Below are 25,803 nucleotides of genomic sequence, written 5' to 3'. Positions count from 1 at the left end.
GGCTTCGTGTCCCATAAGCAATAAATGCTAAAAGAAAAAAAAATCAAGACTCCAAACATCCTTTCTGTCCTGTTTATTTTTTTTCTTATCTGTAAAAGCAAAATGTACACAAAGTCTTCACCACATAATGTCAGGGTCGAATCTATGACAAACTGTAGTTTGATAAGAGGCAGGGTAAAGAGACCTTCATTCTGAACTTATCCTTAGCAGTGAACTTTTATTTGTGGGGCTTCAAAACAAGGCCACATTTGGGGGAAAGGAAGATGCGTGGCAATATTAACTTGGTGTGCTTTAATGCAGTTTATAAAACAAATCTCCCAAACATTTATTTTTCAGCCAAGCTTCTGGCTAGAGTGGGCTTAGGATAAGCAACAAAATGAAAGAGATCTCCCAAACATTGACCTTGGCACTCAAAAGGAAAATAATAATAAAGGCAAGTATTAAAACATTTCCAGTATATTTTCATCCGAAATGTGTTGATATAAAATGGCTAAGAATGCCACATAAGTTTTAGGTTTTTTTTTTCTCATAGGAGTTTTAAATACTTAGATTCAGATAGTCAAGTTCACATAAATAAAACATTCTTTATAAAAAACTGAACAATACAACCATCATTACATGGGCCTGGCAGAAAGAAAGCTCTATTCAGTTCTCAGAGTGACCTTAGCCTAGAGCGTCTTGGGCTTAATTTAGATTATTGGTTTGTCCTAGTCTGTCTCCCTCCTTCACCCCCAAGAGCACTCTGGCATTTCATGAGCATGTACCAACTGGACGATTTCTTTCTTTGTAAGAAAACACCAGAAGAAGTAATAGGAATGAACAGAATGCAATGTGTTCTCCAGACCAGTGGTTCTCAAACCCGAGCAGGAAAAAGTATGTGAGAAGTGCAAAGAATATATTTAAGATGTAATTCCAATTCAGATAGTTACTAAAATCACAATTCCTTCCTAGTCCAAAAGAACTCAGGGATGCTGATTTTCCTCTTAAGTGGGGAGGGGAGAGGCACAGCCGGGCCATAAGCTGGTCATATGGGTGTCTATCAGGATATTCTGGACGATAATTAGAAGAAAGCCCACCACCTGTGGGAAGGAGAGCTGGGTTTCGGGGCTGGAGAGATAGTGTGGTCCCAAGGCAGGGCCCTGGCACACTCCTTCCCAATGCCAGGGCACTGGCCCCATCTTCCGTGTAATCCAGCAGATGTTTCTAGAAATGTCTAGAACCGTGAAAGTGTTAGTGCAGAAGGAGGTGCTTCCGGGACCGTGTTCTGCACAAAGGAAGGCGACCTCTGTGATCAGGGTATTCCTGAGCCCCGCAGAGACAGGAGCCGCCTTTCTGAAAACTTTGGCCAGAGAGCCAGGGGTGGGCTCATTTCCTGTCCTGAGCACAGTGTTAGAAGCCACTCGGACGGATGCACAGAGAACTGAAACAGGCCAGGGGAGACCAGGGAGTGAGCCTGGATACTCCCACTCCCTGCTGGGAGACCCGCCGAGCTGTAACTACCTGCCAACCAGCCATGCCGGGAAAGCCCGGCTCCAGAGTCTCCTAGGGCAGGTCCTCTGGGAGACCGCGCGTGTGTTTGGCACTAACCGGGCACCGGCGGGCAGTGCTGATGGGCTCGTGGGCTTGACTTTGTTCCGACTTCCATTTTTGATTCTGCCAAACACCCGTGCTGCCCTGAAAGTAGCCACCTTCTCAGGGACCCAGCCTGAGCCAAGCTGAATGGCCGGAAGGGCCTCAGGGCACTGTCCGCTCCCACAGCTTCTCTCGAAGCAGCCACTGCCCTTTGGGGTTCTCTGTCTCGTGGTAGTCCTCCCCCGGAGACACCAGGGACTCCAGGCCAAAGAGCTCCGCATCCCATTCCGCGTCTTCTCCTGAGAAGTTGAGGAGGATCTGTCTGGGGCTCCCCAGGCTGGAAGGGAGGAATGAGGCAGAGGGTTTAAGTCTGGCTTGGCCGGCTGCACAGAGAAGGCATGCTCTGATCCACTATTCCAACGGAGACCATCAGATGCCCCCCAGGGCTGGGCCTTGTGGCGGACAAAGCGGTATCATCATGGGGGCTGGACCCCAGACTGGCCTTGGAGGGGAAGGACGGATGATTGGATGATGAGCCCTGGTTTCAGTACGTCCGTTACATAGTCCATTGTTATGGGCGGAAAGTGCTATTTAGAAAAGCTCTGAATCCATCAGAGTTGAATGGCTCTTGTACAAACCCGAACCCAGATAGACCCCCTTCTGCTGTGAAAGGTGAGGTCCCTGCAGCATGGGCGGCAGTGGCCAGAGCAAGAGAGCACTGACCGCTCCAAATGAGTAGGTCACAGGAATTTGGAGGCTAAACATGGGAACTCGTCTCGGGAGAGTTGGATCTGGAGGGAAAGAGGCCGAGAGATGGTGGCGAAGTGGCCAGGGGGAGCCCGGCCTGCAAGAAGTTCTCCAGCTAAGTCAGGTCAACGCCTTTCCAAGGCAGGGGCGTCTGGTTAGTCTGGTGTTGGTTCCCTCTTGGCGCTTTGCCCTCCTCAACCCCAAACTCCCATAAAAAATTCGTAGCACATAGGGTGTCTGTGGCCCTGGGGGGCAACAGTGAAAGAGGGTGGCACAAAGCATGTGGGCCAGGTAGGCCAGAGGCAAGGCCGGCAGATCCAGAGCTGAAGTCACAGGGAGGAGACAGCAGTGAACCAGGCTGGAGTTTACGTATAGACTAGGGGAAAACATCTTTTAATACTCTTAACGTTTATTTATTTTTGAGTGAGAGAGAGCGCACGAGTGGAGGAAGGGTAGAGAGAGAAGGGGACAGAGAACACGAAGCGGGCTCTATGCTGACAACATAATGCGGGGCTCGAACTCACGAACCGTGAGATCATGACCCGAGCTGAAGTTGGAAGCTCAACTGACTGAGCCACCCAGGCAGCCCTAGCGGGGAAGAAAAAGATCTTTAGCCAAGATCTCCTTCCCCCAAAATCTGTAAGAGTAATTTTTGGTATATGGGACGGGGACTCAAGGCACCTGAAGAACCACCCCAGGAGTCTGGACAACATGAAAACGTCTTAGTTATACCATTTGGTCCAAGCACTTACTCTTTTTTGCAGGCTTTGGGCTTAAATTTCAAGGTGTTGAATGCCCCTTCCACAGCCTTGGGCAAGTAAATGGGGTGCCTCTCGAGCCTCCTCTGAGTGCCGAAGGTCCTGCGCTCCACGCTCCTTCGAAACTGGCTATCTGTCACGTGCACGGTGTGCCCAGCAATGTCCTCAGAGTGCCGGCGTGGTGCCCGCAGGATCCAGTTGGAATGCAAGCTGTGCTCCCGGGAGCTGGTGGCCACTGGAAGAGACAAGCAGGGGCCCGGGAAGGAGCAAGAGAGGGTGAACCAGGCTGAGAACCCGCAACAAATGCCTATATTACAACAGCACATTCTTAGAAAGGCTGGGAAAGGCAAGTGAGAGGGGGATGATCTGACCCTGTAATGATAGGGTAGGGATATGGTGGGATATTTATGTGTCCATTAAAAATAAAGACATACATCTATGTTTACTGACATGGAAAGACAACCCCTGATGTATTATAAATGGTTAAGTGAAAAGAACAGATGACAAAATGGCAGAGGTCCTATTGTTTTTAATTAAGTGAGCATGTGTGTGTGTGTGTGTGTGTGTGCGTGTGTGTATGTTTAAAACCTTTTGGAAAGGAAAGACATAGACCAAAGTTTAACAGTGGTTATTATCTCTGGGTGGTAGTATTACAGACCATATTCTGTACTTTCTTTGTATTTTGGTGTATCATTTGATTCATTAGATTAACAATGAACGTATAGGGCTATTGTTATGAGAGAAAACCATAATGTCCTTTTCATTCAAAAATCGTGGAAGGTAACACTTGCATCCTCAGTGGATTTTGCTGTTCTTTCGCCAGTGTCCTGGGTTTCCAGGTCCAACTCCCAAGAGGAGGGCTGGCCTCGGTCAGGGACCGAGGGGCTGCAGTCCAGGAGGAAGGGGGGCAGATTAGCCTGCAGGGCACAGTGAGCCTGCCGGGGAGGTGGGGGCAACCTTCTGTGAAATCCCACCAAACCCAATGAGAACCCGAATTTCACAGATATAGGTCTTTTGAGCCCGGAGCAATGGCAAACCACAAGAATGCGGTCTTTTGAGCATTAGATAAAAAGCTCAAGCATTGCTTAGTATGGGCACCAAAAGCTAGCACCTCAGTAACGGGGGCCAGGAACCCCTGCAAAAAATTGCCATCAGTTACACCAGGGAGGGCAAGTCAAAGATTAAAGAAGCTGACAGTCAGGGCGCCTGGGTGGCTCAGTCGAATAAGCGTCTGACTCTTGGTTCCAGCTCGGGTCACGATCTCGCGGTTCGTGAGCTGGAGCCCTGCATCAGGCTCCGCACCATCAGCGCAGATTCTCTCTCCCTCTCTCTCTGCCCCTCCTCTGCGTGTGCTCTCTATCTCTCAAAATACAATAAACTTAAAAAGAAACGGACCGTTAAGTAATGGAATTTGAAAGCGGGCTGAACTCATGAATGTGACTGAATCGTTTGCTTTCCACCAGGAGACAGCCAGTGAATGACACACGTTGGCAAGGGGAGAAGCATCACCCCCGGCCCTCACCTCACTCTCTCTCCAAAGACCCAGGCTGGCCTAGGCGGGCTCCCTGGCCCTGGCCTGCCCTGCGCGTCCTCACAGAGTGCTGACCCCGAGGGCGTCAGAGGGGGTGCTGGGCGAAGCGGGGACAAACCAGACGAAGGATCAGTCAGCCCGGTGCGGACACTGCCAAACTCGCTCAGGCAGAGTCGACAGTTTTTTAAACACTTTCTCCGTTTCTTTTTCTTCTCTTAAAACAAAAACCGTAGTGAAATACACATAACATAAAATTTGCCATCTGAGCCGTCTTTCGGCCTGCAGTGCAGTGACGTGGAATATACTCATTTTTGAGGGACAGCTGCCCAGTCCTTCTTCGCCTTACAATGCTGAAACTCTGTCTTCGCACCCATATAACACCAGCTCCCCCTCCAATCCCCTTCCTTCAAAGATTTTACTTTTTATGTTTAAAAAAAATTTTTTTTTTAATGTTTATTCACTTTTGAGAGAGAGAGAGGGAGACAGAGTGCTGGTGGGGGAGAAGCAGAGAGAGAGGGAGACACAGAATCCGAAGCAAGCTCCAGGCCCTGAGCTGTCGGCACAGAGCCCGACGCGGGGCTTGAACCCACAAACTGCGAGATCGTGACCTGAGCCGAAGTCGGCCACTTAACTGACTGAGCCACCCAGGCGCCCCTCCAATCCCTTTCTTGACTCATTTGTCGCAGTTGGGGCCAGTGGACTGCCGGAAGGGGTTTTTGTCCAAATATGGCTGCGAGTGTTGTAGGGGTAGGCTGGGTGCTGGCCTCTGGCATAACTAAAGCAAAGGGCCCCGAGGAGAAGAGCGAGCCCCAGGCTGGTCTACAGAGTGCAGGTGCGAGTTTCCCTCTAGTGGGAGGTGAGATTCCTGGTAGCTCATCTTCTAGCCCACTCCAGAGACCCCCCCCCCCGCGTCACATCCCCCCAGTCCATCCTCCCCTCCCCACCTTCCCCCCACCCCCGGCCAGCACTCACCGTCAAAGTCCACATCCTCATTGGGAGGGTCCGCCTCGGCAGCCCGCGGCCGCTTCTCTGTATCCAGCTCTGCAATGATGGAATCAAAGAAGGCCATGGCCTCCGCCACATCCGCGCTGAACTGGGAGTATTTCTTTGCGGTTGCTTTCTGCTAGAGGTGAAGGGCAGGAGAGAGAAAGCAGCCTGAGCCAGCCTCTGAGCACCCACACGCAAGCAAGCCACAACCGCCGAAAAGAATTCCGTGCTGCTGAAACTAAATGTATGTGAAGTTATGAATTTGCAGAACTTAAAAGGTAAATTTGAGTAAGTGCGCTGTGAAGGGAAGGTGGATGTCCCTGCTCCACGATTGCCGTGGGTCAGTGGATGTCCAGTTACCTCAAAGAGAGACAGATAATAAGATCTACCTCTTTCTTGCTCAGGGACTGTTACTGACCTGGAGGCAAAATACTTAGTCTTCCTTTGGCCTGTTCCCCTGCTGATAAACAGGGGATCGTGCAGCTCCTTCGGAAGGCGATGAGACGTTCGCAGTAGGAAAGAAAGGGCGAGATGTACTGGAAATGCTCGAAAAAAGTTGTCAGTACCTAAAGTGGCCAAATTTGGACTCAAGTCACGGAATAAATTGAAAAGAAATTAGCATGATTCTTTGAAAGTATATGGAATAGAGGTGCCTGGGTGGCTCAGTCGGTTAAGCCTCCAACTTCGGCTCAGGTCATTACCTCACAGCTCCTGAGTTTGAGCCCTGCATGGGGCTCTTGTGCTGACAGCTCAGAGCCTGGAGCCTGCTTCGGATTCTGTCTGTCTGTCTCTCTCTCTGCCCCTCCCCCACTTATGCTCTCCCTCTCTTTAAAAAAATAAACAGTAAAGGGGCGCCTGGGTGGCGCAGTCGGTTAAGCGTCCGACTTCAGCCAGGTCACGATCTCGCGGTCCGGGAGTTCGAGCCCCGCGTCAGGCTCTGGGCTGATGGCTCAGAGCCTGGAGCCTGTTTCCGATTCTGTGTCTCCCTCTCTCTCTGCCCCTCCCCCGTTCGTGCTCTGTCTCTCTCTGTCCGAAAAATAAATAAACGTTGAAAAAATAAATAAATAAACAGTTAAAAAAAAGTGTAAGACATAATAAAATACAGAGTTTAAAAGAAGTCTACTGAGGGGCACCTGGATGGCTCAGTTAAGTGTCTGACTTTGACTCAGGTCATGATCTCGTGGTTCGTGGGTTTACGCCCCACATTGGGTTCTGTGACGACAGCTCAGAGCCGGGAACCTGCTTCAGATTCTGTGTCTCCCTCTCTCTCTGCCTCTCCCCCACTTGTGTTATGTCTATCTCTCTCTCTCTCTCTCTCTCTCCTAAAAATAAATAAAATGTAAAAAATATTATAAAAAAAGAAAAGAAGTCTACTGAATGCCTAACTGGGTTCCAGGCTCTGTCCTGATTTGTTCTTCTTCGTGATCTGGTTCATCACCATCATCTTCACAACCTCCAAGGACCAACATGGAAATTCAAGCACCATGGCGGACCTCCATGGAGAACTCACAACGAAAGGCACAGAATCAGCATGTGGACTAATAAGCTGTCTGAGGAATTTAGGAAATAAGAAAACTCAGAGAGGGGGACAAAAGGGACAATATGTGTTAACCTGAGCTGTTTTCACCATGTGTAGAGTTATTTTAGGTGAACATTTTTATTTATTTTTGTTTTATTTGAGTATAGTCGACACACAATGTTACATTAGTTTCAGGTGTACAACATAGTGATTTGACAAGTTTATACATTATGTTATGCTCACACAAGTGTACCTACCATCTGTCCCCCCTACGTCACTATTACACTATTATCATTGACTGTGTTCCTGTGCTGTGCCTTTTATTGCCATGACTTACTCATTTCAGAACTGGAGGCCTGTGTCCCCCACTCTCTTTCATCTGTTCTGCCCACCAGCCCCATCCTTTTCCTCTGCCAACCTTCAGTATTTTTCTCTGTATTTCTAGGTCTCAGTCTGCTTTTTGTTTGTTCATTTGTTTTTTTTTTTTTAATTCTACATATTAGTGGAATCGTATAGTATTTGTCTCTTCCAGTCTGACTTATTCACTTAGCATAATACCCTCTCGGTCCATCCATGTTGTCTCAAGTGACACAATCTCATCTTTTATGGCCATGTAATATTCCAGTGTGTGTGTGTGTGCGTGTGTGTGTGCATGCACGTGAGCGTGTGCACACACATACCACATCTTCCTTATCCATTCATCTATTGATGGATACTTGGATTGCTTCCATAATTTGTCTATTGTAAATAACGCTGCCATAAACACCAGGGTGCATATATCTTTTCAAATTAGTGTTTTCATTTTCTTTGGGTAAATACCCAGTGGCAGAATTGTTGGGCCGTATAGTACTTCTATTTTTAATTTTTTAAGGAGCCTCCATACTGTTTTCCATATTGGCTATTCTAACTTACCTTTCTACCAGCAGGGTCCAAGAGTTTCTTTTTCTTTACATCGTGGCCAACCCTTGTTGTTTCTTGTCCTTTTGATTCTAGCCATTCTGACAAGTGTAAGGTGGTAACTCATTGTGGTTTTGATTTGCATTTCCCTGATGATGAGTGATGCTGGACATCTTTTCATGTGTCTGTTGGCCATCTGTATATCTTCTTTGGTAAAATGTCTATTTGTGTCCTCTGCCCATTTTTTAATTGGATTGTTTGGGGGGGGGGGTTGGTATTGAATTGTATCATTTCTTTGTACATTTTGGATATTAACCATTTATTAGACATATCACTTGCAAATATCTTCTCCCACTCAGTAGGTGTCTTTTTGTGTTGTTGATGGTTTCCTTTCCTATGCACAGGTCTTTTTTTCTTTTTTTAAATGTTTATTTATGTTGAGGGAGAGAGAGAGAGAGAGCAGGAACAGGCAGGGGAGGGGCAGAGAGAGAGGGAGACACAGAATCCCTAGCAGGCTCCAGGCTCCAAGCTGTTAGCACAGAGCCCAATGTGGGGCTTGAACCCACGAACCCTGAGACCGTGATCTGAGCCAAAGTTGGATGCTTAACCCTTGAGCCATCCACGTGCCCCCAGACTAGTCTTTCTTTAAATTCATGACTGCAAAAAGTTTTTATCTTAAAGTTGATTTTTGCTTTTGTTTCCATTGCCTTAGGACATATATCTAGAAAAATGTTGTTACAGCCAATGTCAGAGAAATGACTATCTGTGCTCTCTTCTAGGGTTTTTATACTTTCAGGTCTCCCATTTTGGTCTTTAATCCATTTTGAGCTCATTTTTGTGTACAGTGTTAGAAAGTGGTCCAGTTTTGTCCTTTTCATGTCGCTGTCCAGTTTTCCCAGCACCATTTATTGAAGAGACTGTCTTTTCTCCATTGTGTGGTCTTGCCTCCTGCATCATAGATTAGTTGACCATATGACCATGGGTTTATTTTTGGAGTCTCTATTCTGTGCCATTGATACATGCGTCTGTTACTGTGCTATATGTGGGCATTTTTAAAGAGGGGATGGTATTAAAAGTGAATAGGATTAAATTACAGACTGGGATGTTGGGAACTAAAATGATGACACCTGTATGTACAAATACAAGATGTTGGTAAAATGTATGCATTTTGTAGTACTAGAAAACATTTTCAAATAGAAGGAGTTTTTCCTTTTATATTTGTAAGGTGCTTTCCTTGGGAAAATTTTGAAGAAGCACAACATAGACCTGAATCTTCTCTGTTAAAAGTGGACAACTATCCGCATGTCCTTATTCCTCCCCCTTCAACAAGCCCACTGAAGTGAAAGAAGGGAGAGCGGGAAGAAGAAACCCCTAATGACAAAGAGAAGAAGAGAGGGGCCGTCGGGGAAAGAGAGATTTCCAAAAGCTTCTGGCAGTTGCTAAGCAACTGAAGGGGGGAGCTGATGTAAAAGAGCAGAGGGACCAGCCCTCCAGAACATCATGGGTCAGGCAAGCACCTAAAAAGGGTACAGTGTGACCCTTGGGAATGGGAAATGCGCCAGACTTGGCAACACCAGGCACACCAAGTCTTGGGGGTGGAGCGCAGGACTAAAACTTGAAGGGCTGGTTGGCAGTCTCTATGAGCCCAGCAGGCCACATCACTGTGCACCCTTCCCGCAGGCCGGTGACAGGAGGGCTCGTCTCTGATGGCAAGTCAATATCCTTGTCCTGTCTGTGTTTCTTCTTACTGGTCTCTCGGCCTTGAATATTTCATCGAGCTGGTTCCTATTCATCCATCAGGACTGGCCAGGTCAGCTCATTCTCCAAGTAGACCGCCCCTCTCCTGGACGGTTCTCTCCTCTAGGCTCTATGGTCCTCATCCCGAACCTAATTCTTCTACGACACATACCATTTTAGAGATTTTTTGTGTGAACTGAAAGAGTGAGAAACGATGAATGGAGAAAGCCACACAATCTGAACCAAACCCCAAAAGGAAGGATAAATAGTATTTAATAGGAGTGCAAGGTCTGTAGGTCTTTGTATCTCAGAACCCACGGAGAGGGCGCCTCTGAATCTCTGGCAGCAACTTCCATCAGTGTTTCGCTTAATGCACGTGTCTCAGCCTTACATGTGAACATGGCATTCTTTTTCGTGGGGGGGTCACCCTGCAATATGATCTAAACTCTTCATTCCGCAGTGTCTCCAGGAAGTAGACTTTGGCCAGCAGCTCAGAGCCACCTGGATCAGCTGCTTTCATTTACTAAAGAGTTTAGAAAAGAGTCAGCTTTGGTGTCTTAACTAACAAAGGCTCAGCAACCAATGAGATCACCACCATTAGTTATGTTGATATGTGTCCTTGACTGTGGCCTCTTGGACCTCCCCAGAATCTTGTCACGTACTGTCCTTCGAGGATCACATTTACAAATTAAGAAATAAATCACTACTATATGTATTACCATCTTAGCCACTGTGCTTTCTGTCCATCAAAACTAGTGGACAAGGGCTCTTTTACCTCCACACGTGTGGTTCATTCCCAATATCCAACTCTATTGCCTGTTTCCAAAGCCTCAAGCTTTAGGATTTGAGACTGAGGTCTCCTTCCCATGCCTTGCCCTTTCTACCAGGCTGAGGAGTGATTGCCTTCCGGGGGCAAATATGCCTAACAAATACGCTCTTCACCCAGCCCTGGAGGGTCTGCTCTTTCAGGTCCCCCTTCTGGGGTCTCTGCCGGGCCATCCAATGCGCTGCCGTTATAAAACTTGCTTCTGTTCAAAGAGCTTCTGGATCCTGCAGTGTCCGGAGAATGAGACATTGGTGACATTATCTGTGGCTGACGCGTACAGACCTGTGTGACCAAGTCTCATGCTAAAGGACAGCTTCTCCCACTTGCCCCAACTGCCTTCAGCAGTTACCCCCAAACCCTTCAGGGAATAAAGTAGGAGCATAAAATAAAGACAAATGAATAAATAATTGATTTCCTTCCTTCCTTCCTTAGCCCTGTCTTCCGTCCCTGCAAGTGAGAGCAGCATCCCTGGAATGGGTCTGAGAGACTGGCCTGGGAGATGGTGATGGTACACCTCTCCCTCACCCCTGTCGGGGTGGTTCCATAACAGGTGAGCCCAATTCCAGTTGGACATTGGAATCTCCTGGGTGCTCTTAAAGAATGCCTGTACCTGGCCCTTTCCCAGACCAGTTAGTTCAGACAATCAAGTGATTCTAATACACAGCAGTTGAGACCCACCACTCGATGGCAGTCCCGGCATCAGGGACGGAACAAGAGCACCCATGAATCCCCACCCCAGGGTCTTATTTAGGATAGAAATCTTACGTGCCAGTCTTGCACCCTGGCTCTGCAAGAGCCGGCAGGAATGTCTCTGTCAAGACAAGGACACAGGGACAGGACTCCAAGGGATAGAGCACAGGTCATCGAAGAAAGAGGACAGAAGCCCTGGATTTCAGGGCCCAGGTTCATCTGTGTCCTTCGCACACAGAGGGCCAAGTAGAGGAACTCCATCCGCCCTCTGCTCCCGTGCCAACAGGGAGTATACAACATCCCCCACAGGGGTCTACCCAACATCTACCTTTCCCCCCCAGTCCCCAAACTTGACCTAAAATCACCTCCTGGGGAGGCATTCCCTCTCCTCGTATTCATGCAACTTTGCTTCCTGGGTTTAATGTTTGCCATTCACCCTCTGCTACACTTCATGTTGCGTCTATGCCAAGTTTCTTGTTTCTCCCTCCATTGTTTCTGAAAATGTGAATTTATACTTGTGTTTACCCACTTTTTTCAAAAAAACAAAAGGTAGCCCACACCATACCTCTGTAAACATCGCTTTCTTCACTCACTGTGTCCTGAGGATGCCTTCCCAGCAGTAGACAGAGACCCTCCTCATCCCTGGTAGACTACCTAGGGCTCCAGTGTGCAGACCCACCATCAAAAGAAACCACGGTCTCCTGTTGTCAGATCCTTGGCTTCTTCGTAATCTTTTGCTGTTCAAGGTAGCGCCATATGCATACGTCATTTTGCGTTTTGCCAATAATGCCCCAGCTTGGGGTAGGCTTCTAACTGCAAGTGCTCGGCTCTCTGTGTCTGTGCCTTCTGGAGAGCAGGGTAAGCAGCAAGTGACCTGGCAAGCCAGTTACACAGGATTTGGTCCACGGAGTTCCTGGTGTACCTTGGAAAGTACACTTGTACATGTCTCCAAATGAATGCTGCCGCGAGTTTTCTGAGTACCAAGGCTAAGCTCCAGGTCTGGACTCCCTGGGCCTTTTCAAGTCCTGGTTTAAGCCCAGACTGATTCTGGCTGTTTGTTTTTTCCTTCTCACAGCTTCCGTGGGCCTCTACTAGAGGCCTCCAAAGAGGCCTCTTTCCACCTCTACTATCACATTCTCTCGGTCTCTGGCACAAGAATGGCAGCAACTGAGGTGCAGGGTTCAAGCTGCAGACTAATATCGCAGCAAAATCTACTTTACGAGGAGGTAGGTGTACAAAATGGGCCATGAATCGTCAGCACCCCTGGGTGAGACGCAATACAGTTACTGTTCCCTCTCTGAACTTGAAAGGCCAGGTACAAAAGGATTGCTTCGCTCCCAGTCTTGACTTTTTTTCTAGCCCAGAATTTTTTTGCAATGTTTATCTGTTTTTGAGAGAGAAAGAGAGACACAGAGTGGGAGTGGGGGAGGGGCAGAGAGAGAGGGAGACGCAGAATCCAAAGCAGGCTCCAGGCCCCGAGCTGTCAGCACACAGCCCGACGCGGGGCTCACACCCAGGAACGGTGAGATCAGACCTGAGCCAAAGTCAGACGCTCAACCGACTGAACCACCCAGGCACCCCTCTAGCCCAGAATTTCTTAACTACCTCTTTGGAACGGTTTCCTATTGCACCTGCTTAGGCCCCAGTTCGCAGGGCTCATGTTCCTCCGCTCTCGGCCCCACAGCAGCCCCAGGGAGAAGGAACCCGGTGTGAAAGCATCCGGATTGCATTGCCGGCTCCATTCCCATTTGCCTTTCACCTTCCACCTCCAGCGGCCTTGGGGTTATCATTTTCCAAGCCTCCCTGAACCACGGCCCCCTCACACCAGGCCTGGGTCTCAGATTACTTTTCCCAGATAGAGCCCTTGGCATTTTCCCAAACCAAACTCCACGGCAGGTCTCGTTTAACTTCTGAGTCCCCCAGTGCAGTTTATGATATTTTTTCTGCATTTCGTATCAGCTGCCACCCTGCCTGGTTTCATCTGCCATCTGGGTACCTGGGTTTCTCCGATTTGTTATTTTTCTTCTGGGACCTCTCAGTTCTTGTCTACAAGAGGTCTGGATTCTACTAATTGACCTTCCAGTTGTAAACAGCAATCGTTTGTCAGGGGTTCGAGTCGGGGGACATTCTAAACCCACCCAAAGCCACGAGGGCCTCCACTAAACATCTACCTTCCTCTCACTTGTTTGTGTGTCCCCTTCACATCCTCAGGAGGGCCAGCTCCCTTTGGCAGACGGACCTAGGCATAGCCTGTCTATGCACATGTCCCGTCTGGAGTGGATAGTCCACTGCAGCACGTTGGGTTATGTCCTCGGTAGCACACTAGGCCAGGGATCTTTAACCTCTTCTTTGGCAATGCTTTGGCAATTAACACTCACAGATAAGACTCTTGGGACAGATGCTCTCCACCAGCCACTGCCCACATGAGATAGGTTGCGGGATATACACAACTCCCACCACTCCGACTGAAATTCTACCTGTTTCTCTGCCAAGGAACGTCAACACACCAGTGTGGTTCAGACAATGATGGTGAGGACCACAGCCTGAGACCCTGGGCTGTGTCCGGGCAGACAGACTGCCTTTTCGCCTGTGAATGCTGAGTACGTATTTCAGTGCTTGGCACAGGGTAGTAATTATTCACTGAGTGAACGAATATATGCTGCCACATACGTGCCATTACCTAATGTTTGCATTCTTGAATCAGTTTGCATGTTACTAATGTGTCCTTTAGGATTCAACTGGCAAATTTTAAGAACTCCGTACTCCTTATTTTTGTGGAGTACTGATAATACTCTCTTGAGCATATAATACCTGGGAATACGGATGTCAGTATATCACAGTGAAATTTCCAGGATCAAATGGGGAACTAGTCTGGATTGGAGAGATCATTTTTCCTCGGGCCATTCAGCTGGGTGAAATTAAATACAAAACAGCTCAAGTTTATCCACAAGCAACTTAACATTACCAATAATAATAATAATAATAATAAGCTTTTGAGGCCAAACCCTAAAATCTCTTACACATCTTCTCTGCCTTCTGTAATCCTTGGAATGGATATTTAAGACCAAGTCCAAAGTGATACTTACCTTATCCCTTTTATATTCCACCAACACCTAAGGAAGTGTGTACCCATAATCGAGGCAGGTTGTAAAGAAAGAATGGGTGTTTATGATACATAACTGAAGCTTTGAGAAGCAAAGAAAAAGCAACATGAAAAAGTATAATCATTGAAATGTAATTACATACATACATATACCCACATACATGTTTTCAACAGATAAGCTAAATGTCACACTTGCCTGAGCTGGAGAAAAAAAAAAAATTGGCAAAGCAGACAAGAGAGCTGAGACAGTCAGCCCAAAGGGATAAAAAGCAGGAAAAAGTTCGTCACCAAGTCGAGTGTAACTCAGCTTTGGCATTACCTGTCATAACCACACACTGCAATCGTTTTGGAAGCGTAGCCTCACATCTTCTGCCTTTGACATTGGAGATTGTAGACTCACGGGCTCCTAGGCTTAGTCGTTTTCCTCACTGCTTTTTCATCTTTAGACCATTGTTTCTTTTGCCAATACCTGGTAGCCGCTCACCTTATGTGTCATCTAAGTGATCGTTCCACTTGAACAAAACACGGAGCGAAAAAATTGGCTCACAATTATAAAACAGACGCCTGATGAAACTGAACTAATAACCTTGATGCATAGTACAAAGCATACACGTGGAGCCAGTGAGCCATTACAATCCAGTGGGAGAAGGGATGGACTTGTCAATAGACGGTGGTGGGCAACTTTGCCATTTGGGGAAAATTCAGGGTGGATTCTCACTTCCCCCTGCATGGCAAAATACATTGCTGATTGACAGAAGGGTTGGGTTTTTAAAAATGGAACTACCAGGGCGCCTAGGTGGCTCAGTCGGTTAAGCCTCTGACTCTTGGTTCCGGCTCAGGTCATGATCTCTCGTCTTCGTGGGTTCAAGCCCCGCCTTGGGCTCTGTGCTGACAGCACAGAGCCTGCTTGGGATCCTCTCTCCTTCTCTCTCGGCCCCTCCCCCACTCATGCTGTCTCTGTCTCTCTCAAATAAATGAAATAATCAGAAACGCTCAATGAGAGGGAAAGAATCACAAAATACAATGTTAACTAGAAGGAGATTATTAAGAAGTATATGGCATAATGAAATTTAGTAAATTCATACATACACATACATTAGGGTTGTCACATTTAGCAAATAAAAATATAGAGCAGCAGGGGAGCCTGGGTGGCCAAGTCAGTTAAGTGTTCAACTCTTGGTTGCGGCTCAGTTCATGATCTCACAGTTTGTGGGTTCGAGCCCCACATCAGGCTCCTCACTGACAGTGTGGAGCCTGCTTGGGATTCTCTCTCTCTCCCTCTTCCTCTCCACCCGTCTCCCACTCACACTCTTGCTCTCTTTCAAAAAAACAAAAACAAAAACAAAACTATAGGACAGCAATTAAATTTCAATTTCACATATAAATAATGAATAATTTTTTAGTATAAATATGTACCAAATATTGCATGGACATAATTATACTAAAAAAAAAAAACTCCATCACTTATCTTAAATTCAAATTTAAATAAGCATCCTTTGTTTTAGCAGACAGCCCTAATATACATATGGGCAAATATACAGGAAATAAATGATTGGGAGAAAATCTACCTAAACATTGTATAGTGACTAACTCTAAATAAGATTCCAAGTTGTTTTTATTTTATTTCTTACACTCTTCTGCATTTTATAAATTTCATCTAATGAGCAAATATAATCTTATCATCCAAACATTTTTTTTTTTGAAGTTTGCCCAAAGTGTCCTTTTGATGGTGAACTCTGACCCATTACACACTGGATGTTTTCGTTATTAGGATATGATTCCACATGAATATGTTCAAACTATATTCTACGCCTCTAAAAATAAGAGATACATTTGCACTCGGCGAAAGCAACAGAACTACTACTTTTCTAGATCCGCCACCGAATTTTGTAACAACTTTCTTCTTAAACCTTCTTAAACTACAGTCGGAGTTTCTCAGGTTGTTGCTTTATTGAATGTCCGCTACGTGCTTCGAGCCGTGCAGGAGGTTGGAGATAAAAAGGTAAACAAGACACAGTGAGCTCATGGCCAGTAGCAGAAATAGCCAATGAACAGACAATTACAGTGCTGGGTACTGAGTGCTGAGTGCTGGGGGCTGAGTGCTATGTGTTGAGATGCAGGTCAGACACAGGAGGAGGGGAAATGCACTGTCTTAGATTATGGATGTGAGAAATGGCTTCCTGGGGATGTGCTCTCTCTGCTGTTGAAAGACAAGAAGGTAGCCAGGTGTACAGGGTGTGGTCAGAGAGGAAAAAGGGAGGAGGAAGTTATTATTTCTGGGCTGAGCAAACAGCACTTGCCTGGAAAATAGATTGGGGAATGTAATTACCCGTCTTGTGGTCTGACTGAGAGGGGCTACAGGAATTATACGCTTTGTTATCAATCATTATTATACTGTTTGTCATCTTGTGGAGAGCTCTGCCAAGCAAAATAGAATATTCTTTGCAGCTCATATCGAATTAGTAGTGCCTTTCAAATCTGCAAACCAGACTTAGGCCAAGTGATAGAGACTTTCCCAGTAACTGATGCTCACAGAAAACCTGTATTTTAATATCACCGTTTGCATAAAGTCTTCCCCACAGATCTGAAAAATAATCCCTAGAGGTGTGAAAACCGATCTAGCGCCTGCTTTCTATCCCATATGAAATTAGACAGACATATTATACACGGGTGACTTGGCGTCTTTTTAGATGAATTGGATTCAGCTCCTCCTGCCATAGAGGAGAAAAAAATCTTCTATTTGACGTGGTCAAAAGTGGACATGGTCTTATTCGATGAGGCAGGATTGCATGGCCTCAATAGAAAATTGATTCTGAAAACAAACTATTGCCAGAATAAAACTACTTTAAATAAACATCGATCACTTTGGGCAGTCGTTCTCTAGAATTCCATTGGCTCTTTTCAAACCATTGTAGCAGAGGAATTTCTTTGGCTGGGGTGAGGTAGGGAGGGTGAGGTAGGGTGCAGGGACGGGTGTGCATTTGCAGCCAGTTCGTCGAGGCAGACACATCAGGAATCCAAGCTGCTCAGAACTAAATGATCCACAGGAGAATTAATAACATTTCTTCTGGCCGTGGTGGGGGACTGACATTCCTGGCCTCAGAAAATGTCCAGCCCAAATCATCTGGGCAGTGTTCCATGGGGCACTGCAACCTACCCCCAATGGCCTCCTTGGGCCAGCCTAGAGTGTGTGGCCAGCCTCCCTGAGCTCTTCTCTGTGCTCCACCTAGACTGGGATCCATTTACACGGCCCAGTTCTCATACAGGGAAGGATGCCTGCTGTTTCCCTGTTTATCTGGCCCTAACGGTGTGGGGAGCTGTCCTCAGTGAGGACCCCAAATGCTCACAAGCACTCTGGTCAGGGTTAGCCTACTCTCAAACTGTCCCTCTTCACCACCCATCAAAGCCCAGGCTCCTCCGCTGTCCAAAAGGAAGGCAGTTCTGACACATGCAGCAACATGGATGAAACTTGGAAACATGCTGAACGACAGAAGCCGGGCACAGGAGGACAGATACCGTATGATTCCATTTAGACGGGATGTTTAGAGTAGGAGGAGCCAGAGAGACAGAAAGTAGAATAGGGCTTACCAGGAGTGGGAGGAGCAGGAAAATGGAGAGTTATCGTTTCTTGGGGAGAGACTTTCTGTTTGGATGATGGAAAAGTTCTGGAGATAGATAGCTGTGGGCTACACAACACTGTGAATATGCTTGATTGCCAGTGAATTCTACACTGAAAACATGGCTAACGTGGTAAAGCTTTCTAAAGTTTATTCTACGAGGAAAGGCTTTTATCTTTTAAGAAACAAAGAAATAATTGTCAGACCTTGTATAAAAGCATTCTCCTGATTCCTAAATGAAGTCTTTTTAGAGCCTCCCTGACCTCTTAATGGATTCATTTTCTGGTGTACTACTGATATATTTCATAAAGTGTTCTAAGAAATATATTAACTCAGGCTTAATAGTCTTCTGGGTGAATTATTATGGGCTTATGTAAACAATCATTTGGAGAAATTCATGAAAAACTAGTGTGAAGAACTCTGGTTATTGTCTGACAATTAGCAATTTGAAAGGTGCCCACATTTCTCTTTAAAAGAAATGTACATAAAATCATCCAAAGAGAAACAGTCAATTTCTTAAGAATTCATTAATTGCAATACACTTCGTTACTCATAATCAGGACACGAAAAAGCACTCACTTAAGGTGCCAAGAAGTGCCATGTTAAAAATGGTAAATACTATGTTTATTTTGCCGCCCACACACACACAAAGCCGAAATGGGTGATGAAATGTTCTAGAATTAGTGGCGATGGGTTGCACAACTCCGAATGTACTAACAGCCACTCAGTAGTGCACTTTAAAGGGTGAGTTTCATGGTATGTAAATTAAAGCTATTATTTCAAAAAATAAATCCAAGCTGAGAGAAGTGGTTTTTATGAGGAGTGGAAAGAGAGAAGTCAAATAACCCAGAGCCCCTCCCAGCAGCTGGAAGAAATTTCCTGGAGAACCAGGGGAGGGGAGGAACACAGAGGCAGAGGCCAGTCATGTCCCAGGCAAGACCCCAAAACAGAGTGCGAGGGGGGCAACTCACTTTCAGGGATGCGGATATGAGAGGGAAAAATAGCAAGAAACACAACAGGACAGCTTTTTACTTTTCGCAAACCTTCTTCTCTTGTGAGTGCTCCACGTCTTCAGAGGATTTGGACAAAGATCTTTGGGAGGGCATGGGGTTCACCCACACCTCTGGCATCTGAATTCGCTGCTGGGTCCAAAAGGGACGGACAGAACTTAGGTACCCAGGTGCCATTCTCTGGACCCTCACTAAGATGCAGCACAGGGCTGTCACAGCGGGGGCTCCGAGGAGTCACCACCAGAAATAGGTGCATTGGTTTAGTGCCTTAGCTTTCCCACAAGAGTGATCACCCATGAGGACAGGGACTTTGACTTGCTCGCCTGTATTTACAACAGTTCCTGGCACACACCCTGTTCCTGACAACAATATGTATTGATGGAGAATGGAAAGAGGAAGGAAGGAAGGAAGGAAGGAAGGAAGGAAGGAAGGAAGGAAAGAGAGAGAGAGAGAGAGAGAGAGAGAGAAAGAAAGAGAAAGAAAGAAAAAGAAAAGGGAGGGAGGAAGGAGGAAAGGAAGGAAGGAAGGAAGGAAGGAAGGAAGGAAAGAGAGAGAGAGAAAGAAAGAAAGAAGAAAGAAAGAAAGAAAGAAAGAAAAAGAGAAAGAAAGAAAAAGAAAAGGGAGGGAGGAAGGAAGAAGGAAGGAAGGAAAGAGAGAAAGAAAGAAAAAAAGAAAGAAAGAAAGAAAGAGGAAAGAAAGAAAGAAAGAAAGAAAGAAAGAAAGAGAAAAGGGAGGGAGGAAGGAGGAAGGAAGGAAGGAAGGAAGGAAAGAGAGAGAGAGAAAGAAAGAAAGAGAAAGAAAAAGGAAGAAAGAAAGAAGAAAGAAAGAAAGAAAGAAAGAAAGAAAGAAAGAAAGAAAGAAAGAAAGAAAAAGAAAAGGGAGGGAGGAAGGAAGAAAGAAGGAAGGAAGGGAGGAAGGAAGGACAGACGGACACGTCTGTTGATGAGTTGTTATGCAAATACGATTGAGGGTATTACAAACCACATCACACGTGGTTTTCTCATCAGGTCCCATATGAGCAATTTGGGGACTTAAAGCTGGGGAAAATCTCCTTTCCACTAACCAAAGGGTACGATTGTTCCTCTCAGAATTATTCAGTGAGTCCAGCTCTCTTTTCTTTGTAGCGTCCAAGAGGTGCAGAGCCAGATCTAAAGCTCATCTGTAGTCGCTGAGTTAGCTGTACGATCTGCGTAGTCTTTTGCGTTTTTATGTGGATTTTCTGTTGGTGTTTTAGTCTCTCCCAACTTGTCCGTTTCTGCTGCTACTCTTTCTGCTGGTAGGGGGCTCACCTGAGATACTTTGTAGAATGAGTTAGAAAGAATGACTATCTATTTCTATTGAAATGATTTGAGGGCACATCCGTCCCATCGTGAAGTTCCCATTGTAGCTGTGCTCACACTGTTTCCCCAGCCATCTTCCTCATACGAGAGTAGGCACTACAAACTCAGGATTTCAATGCTACAGAGGCCAAGAATAAAAATGGACTCAGAAGTAGCCTGGTGTAGGGAAGGTGAAGGGAGATGGAGGGGAACTTGACTCATGGATTGTGGGGAGGAGAGAACTTGATACGTGCCTTCTGGGCGTGCTTCTGGCCAAGGTTTCTCCTGGACAAGGGAGTACTAAACCACCCAGCTCCCATGAGAGAGCTTTACCCTAGCACAAAATCCAGGCGGAGTAGGACGCGGGTTCCTCTCTGATGACTCCCCTTGACCCAGGTGTGCAGGATAGAGAAACCTGCTTACCTCATCCTGAGGTGCACACTCCCCCATCGATGTATATTATACAAGCTCAAAATACGTTTTCTGATTGAGAGGCGCTGTGGCTACATTGACCAGAGTGTGAGCTCAGACACACACACACTGGGTCTAAATCCTGGCTCTCTCTTCATCAGGTGCACGACCTCACATAAATCGCTTACTGTCTCTGAGCCCATTTTCTCACCTGTAGAATGGGCTGATACTCCACATATTGGGTTTAGAGGATGATTAGAAGTCAGGAATAGTTGCAGATTGTTCCTAATGGTGCCTGGGCTGTGGCAGAGGAGCAACGGTGGTGGGGGAGGAGGGTGGTGTGGGGAGGAGATCGGCACTACTCGTCTTCACTGGCAGGAACCCCCAAGGTGCCCAGGGCAGGGGGTTGAGTGACTTTACCTTACTGGTTCAGAAACTCTATATTCCAGGACAGGACCCATTTCAAATAGACTCTCCTTCTGCCACATGAATTTTGCACTGTGTTGGAAATTCTTTTTTTAATGTTATATTTATTTTTGAGAGAGAGAGAGAGAGAGAGAGAGAGAACGTGAGTGGGGGTGGAGCAGAGAGGGAGGGAGACACAGAATCCAAAGCAGGGTCCAGGCTCTGAGCTGTCAGCACAGAGCCCAAAGCGGGACTTGAACTCCTGAGCTGTGAGATCATGACCTGAGCCGAAGTTGGACGCTCAACCAACTGAGCCACACAGGTGCCCCAGGAAGAACATCTATTTTCTTTTTTTTTTTTTTTAATGTTTATTTATTTTTGAGAGAGACAGAGACAGAATGTGAGTGGGTTAGGGGCAGAGAGAGAGAGGGAGTCACAGAATCGGAAGCAGGCTGCAGGCTCTGAGCCGTCAGCACAGAGCCCGATGCGGGGCTCGATCTCACAAACCATGAGATCATGACCTGAGCTGAAGTTGGATGCTCAACCAGCTAAGCCACCCAGGTGCCCATGTGTCAGAAATTCTAACACTTGGACATTTACACAGTGAGTCTCAAACTACAGCTCATACCCAAGACTGACACAAAAGTCCTCAGATGTGGGGTTTTTGTTCTGATTTCAAAATGTTGCAAAATGTGTGTTTTGCTCACTTTTGTAATCCTCTATTCTGAGGGAGGAGCAGATTGTCACAGAGCCTGGCCACGACCTCCCCCATGCAGGGACCCAGGAGGGGCTTCCACACCCACCCCAGGCTCGCCTCACTTCTGGCCTGTGCTCACTTCCTCCTCCCATCTATCTACGTGGATACATCCAGTCTCTCTTCTCTCCAAGGTGCTGGGACCACAGACCATTTGGCACCCTGCTGCATCACGCCCTAGAGACTGTTGACATTTCCACAGGCCCTGCTGGAATGCCTTGACTCTGGGGTGTCCGAAACTGTGGGTCTTGACCCTGTAGTAGCCTGAGAAATAAAGTGACTGTGTCATGACCAACGTCAAAAACAGACAAGAAGACTATGGAAGGTTTTGAAAAAAATCAGAGGACCAAACAGAGAACAGGAATGGGTGCGTTCCATGAAATGTTTGTTTTGGTTGTTATTGAGTCAACTGGGTCAATACCTAAACGATGTTTCTTGCTGGGAGTTTTAAATGGAACAGCCTAAAAGCCGTTATCTTTCCGGAAAAGAGAGACGGACAGGGGACCTTAAGTTCTGTGGCCAAGGCAGGGGGCTGGTGTCTGTGGGGAGGGAGAGGAGTCTGCGTGGTGCCGCGATGCCCAGAGAGCACTGCCCGCTCCCTACGTGGGGGCCAGCCCTTCCAGGATCTACGCACGGAAGACCAGACTTAAAGTTTACAAAGCATCCCTAAGTGACCAAGAAGGGGTGTCTGGCTCCCAAATCTGCAGCTGGCTGGCCACAGGGTCAGTCCTGGAACGGAAGGCTAGGTACTGGGACACTGACCTACTTTGGGAGTTGAAGTGATTATTTCAACTGCCCACCCCGGGGGGGGGGGGGGCAAAATACAGACAGTTGAAACCAGTCGGGCGAGGCCAAGCCCTAGGGATTTGGGAGCAGGCCCATCAGTCATTCAGCGTTAATAAGGCTTGCTCAGCTCACAGGACCCACTGGGGGGAAACCGGATGTGGGAAAGACAGGTCCGCTCTGAGCACCTTAGAGTGCAGTCGTCAGGGAAGCAATTGATGGGAACGTAAAACAGCCTGAAACCTCAGGCATTTGAAAAAAAAAAAAAAGAAAGAAATTGAGGAACGAAGGAATGAGTCCCCTAATGAATTGGAGGCCCTATCAGAGCAGGTCACCGAGTCTCGGCTTGCTCTGCCGTGACATGGGAGTTTCTCCCACCTGACCTTCCAGAATTACTAGATGGCTCCAAGAGAGATGATGTGTACAAAGACCACAATAGGTACGAACAAGATAACCGCCAGTTACTTCTTGCACTAATTTCCCGCATGGGGTGTCCGGGCCTGAAGCCTCCAGGGCCCAGCAAGGCAGTCTCCTGGATGTCACGGGCCCTCGAGGCTGTGCCTGAGTCCCCAGCACACCCGGGGCCCGAGGTGGAGGTGGAACAAGTCCCCCAGTCGCTTGACTCCCATGCAGCCAAACGCCTGGTTATTGGAAACCATCTAGGTCTCATGAAGATGTCACTTTTCCCCGGGATTTTTGGAGGCCACGCGAGCGCTCTCTCGTCCATAAAGCGGGCGGTAAATGACAGAGGTACGATGCAAACGCGGGACCCCCTGGCACCGAGGCCCAAGCCCTCCCCGCAGGCTGCTCTGTCCATACCGCTAACTGCTCCTCCCCTTCGCCTCCTCCCGGAAAAGAATCAGCTTGGGACCAGCCACCCTTCCCCAGTTGGAGGAGGTGGCGGCAAAGCCTCTCAGGATGACTGAGGCACTGCTCCGAATGTGCAGACTCGTTAGGCTGTGTGTGGATGGGGGCGGAGAGACCAGGTTCCAACTCGCGTCCGAGGCTCTTGGATGAATTCTCATCCAGAGTGTACATCTCAACAGCACTTACCTTTCTTTCTTGGGAGGTGGCCTGGCCAGGGGCCTTTTCCACCCTCTTGGAAGACTTGGAGGAGGTAGAGGAGACGCCCTGGGCACCGTGTGGCTTCAGGTCCTGGAGGCTGCAGAGGTACTTCTTCCGCAAGGCCAGCAGATCCTGCAGGTACTGCAAACAGTCCTGGGTGCGGGAGTACATCCACGCCCGGTCCCCTTCCTGCTGCAGGTAGTACAGGCTGGTGTCCATGCTGCCGGTGCTTTTGTATTTCTTTAAGGACTCGCTGAACGACTCCCCGTGGTCCCCCACCACGTACATGGAGCTGCTGAGGGTCAGCCTCACCGCGGGGCCGGCTCGGTCGTAGAAGGCACTCTCGGCCACCTCTGCCTTCCTCTGCGGGCCGGGGTTAAAGAGGGAGTGCAGCTTTCTGAGCATGGTGCTCGATTTCCCTCTGCGGGTGCCTTCCAGCCGCCTGCGCCCTGCCACTCGATCTAGCTGGGGGCAGGGGTGCCAACGCACGGGCCTCCCGCCATCCGCCTTCCAGGAGGCCTCGGGTCTCTGCAATCCCGGAGAGTGTGGGCTCGGTCAGGCGGGCAGCCGGGGCATCTCTCGTGGGGGGGGACGTTTACATCCAATGACCAAGATGCCATCAACCACCCGGGAATACGAGGACGTGCCCTGGGAGTTTAAAAGCAAGGGCCCCGGCTGCCTTCAAGCACCACCGGATGCAAATACCCCCCGTGCTCTTCCATCGAAGGCTCCAGCTGGATGAGGAAAGTGCGGCAAAGCTGCTTCTGCTCAGCTGTTTTCCTTCCTGTTCGTTTTCCACTTCTGGACGCGGTCTCACTCCGTTCGATTTGATCTTGGCGCCGACCTTCACATCTCCACCTTGGCCGAGCTGGCTCTGGTCCCGAACGCCTCGCATCCAAGATGAAATCCGCCTTTGCAGAAACACCACGAAGCCAAAAATCCTGTGTTGCTTGAGGTAAAATCCAGTCCCCTGAGAGAGGCCAGGGTGGACGCGGCCAGGGCCGTTGGCAGGAGGCTCTCAGATCTTCGATAAGCTGGGCCCTGAGCAGGCACGCGGGCGTCCTGGAGGCGCCTCGCCCTGCCGTAACGAGACCTCGCCACGGTTACCGGATAGCAGCCCATTGTGGAGACAGGAGGATTCAGATATCGGGACAACTTTCTGCACAAAGGCCTTAGTGAGCCGAGGGTGGCCGTGTACACGGGGCAGTCCCCCGTCCTTCGGCTTGAACACATTTTCGTTTCAATAGACTAGTCATGATCAGACATCAACTGCTTTTCCAAGAGCATCACTTGAATACATTAGAATCTCAGGGATGTCCCCGCTAGGATCTTTCTCCGGCAAATGGCAAACGTCATTATTACGTTCGTTTCTCCATACAGTCTATTTCTCTCCCTTCTTTACTCAGAGGACTGACGCCTCTAAATCTCTAGCACAGGCATTTGCTGAAGCTGGGACAGCTCTTAGAGGAAGACGATGAGACCCCAGACACCGAATGGGAAGTGTTCCTGGATGTGTGTATCAGCACGGTTTATTTTTGCCGGACTTTTGTTCTGTTTGTTGGTTGGTTTGAGAGAGAGACAGAAAGCGTCAGGCATTTTGTCAGACACTTGGAGAGGTCTGTGACACAGAAACAAAGCTAAAATAATGTTTATATCCTGCTTCAGAGCGATGACTATGCTTTTTGAAATGCAGCTAGCAGAGGACATCGTAAGTATCTTCGTACTGAGCACGGGTTCCGTGCGTGGCATTCCAGACACGATGTTGACCCTGTGACCCCATGCCCCTGAACGTGCAGGAGCACTTAACGTTGCACAGTAGCAGAGGGCATCAGGGCTGATCAAGTGCCTCCACACACATTAATTTATCGAACTGTCATGGCTTCCTTGGGACAGAAGAGTCCTTTCCATTGTCATTATTGGTCCTCAATTCACAGGCGAAGAAAGTGAGCCTGGAGCAGTTGGGAGACTTACCTAAGGTCTAAATCGGTGAGTGAGAAACTTGTCCTCAGACCCAACCCTCCTTCTTCAAGCCCCACTGCCCCCTCGGTGCCATGGACTCATGACGTCACACG

The 25,803-nt window shown here is 47.9% G+C and overlaps 1 protein-coding gene and 1 long non-coding RNA gene across 2 annotated transcripts in view; one reads left to right on the top strand and one right to left on the bottom strand.

Annotated features, from left to right (window-relative positions):
• The window catches only part of LOC102900780, a 28,530-nt gene extending 24,952 nt beyond the window's left edge, over positions 1-3,578 (top strand). Inside the window, exon 6 of the long non-coding RNA XR_006594432.1 lies at positions 337-3,578. This is a non-coding gene — a long non-coding RNA (uncharacterized LOC102900780). The remainder of the gene's footprint in view (positions 1-336) is intronic.
• Positions 1,735-24,136, bottom strand: CA1H13orf42 (chromosome A1 C13orf42 homolog). Its single transcript, XM_023251265.2, has 4 exons — positions 23,720-24,136; positions 5,581-5,728; positions 3,072-3,312; positions 1,735-1,909 (listed from the first exon to the last, which is right to left on the bottom strand). Exons 1-4 carry the CDS (start codon positions 24,134-24,136, stop codon positions 1,735-1,737), a joined length of 981 nt encoding a protein of 326 aa, XP_023107033.1.
• Positions 24,137-25,803: the final 1,667 nt, after the last annotated feature.

The sequence above is a fragment of the Felis catus genome, chromosome A1 (assembly GCF_018350175.1).
Source record: "Felis catus isolate Fca126 chromosome A1, F.catus_Fca126_mat1.0, whole genome shotgun sequence".
Classification (NCBI taxonomy): Eukaryota; Metazoa; Chordata; class Mammalia; order Carnivora; family Felidae; genus Felis; species Felis catus.
The sequence above is the reverse complement of the archived record's forward strand: the minus strand, read 5'-3'. Positions and strand labels throughout refer to the sequence as shown.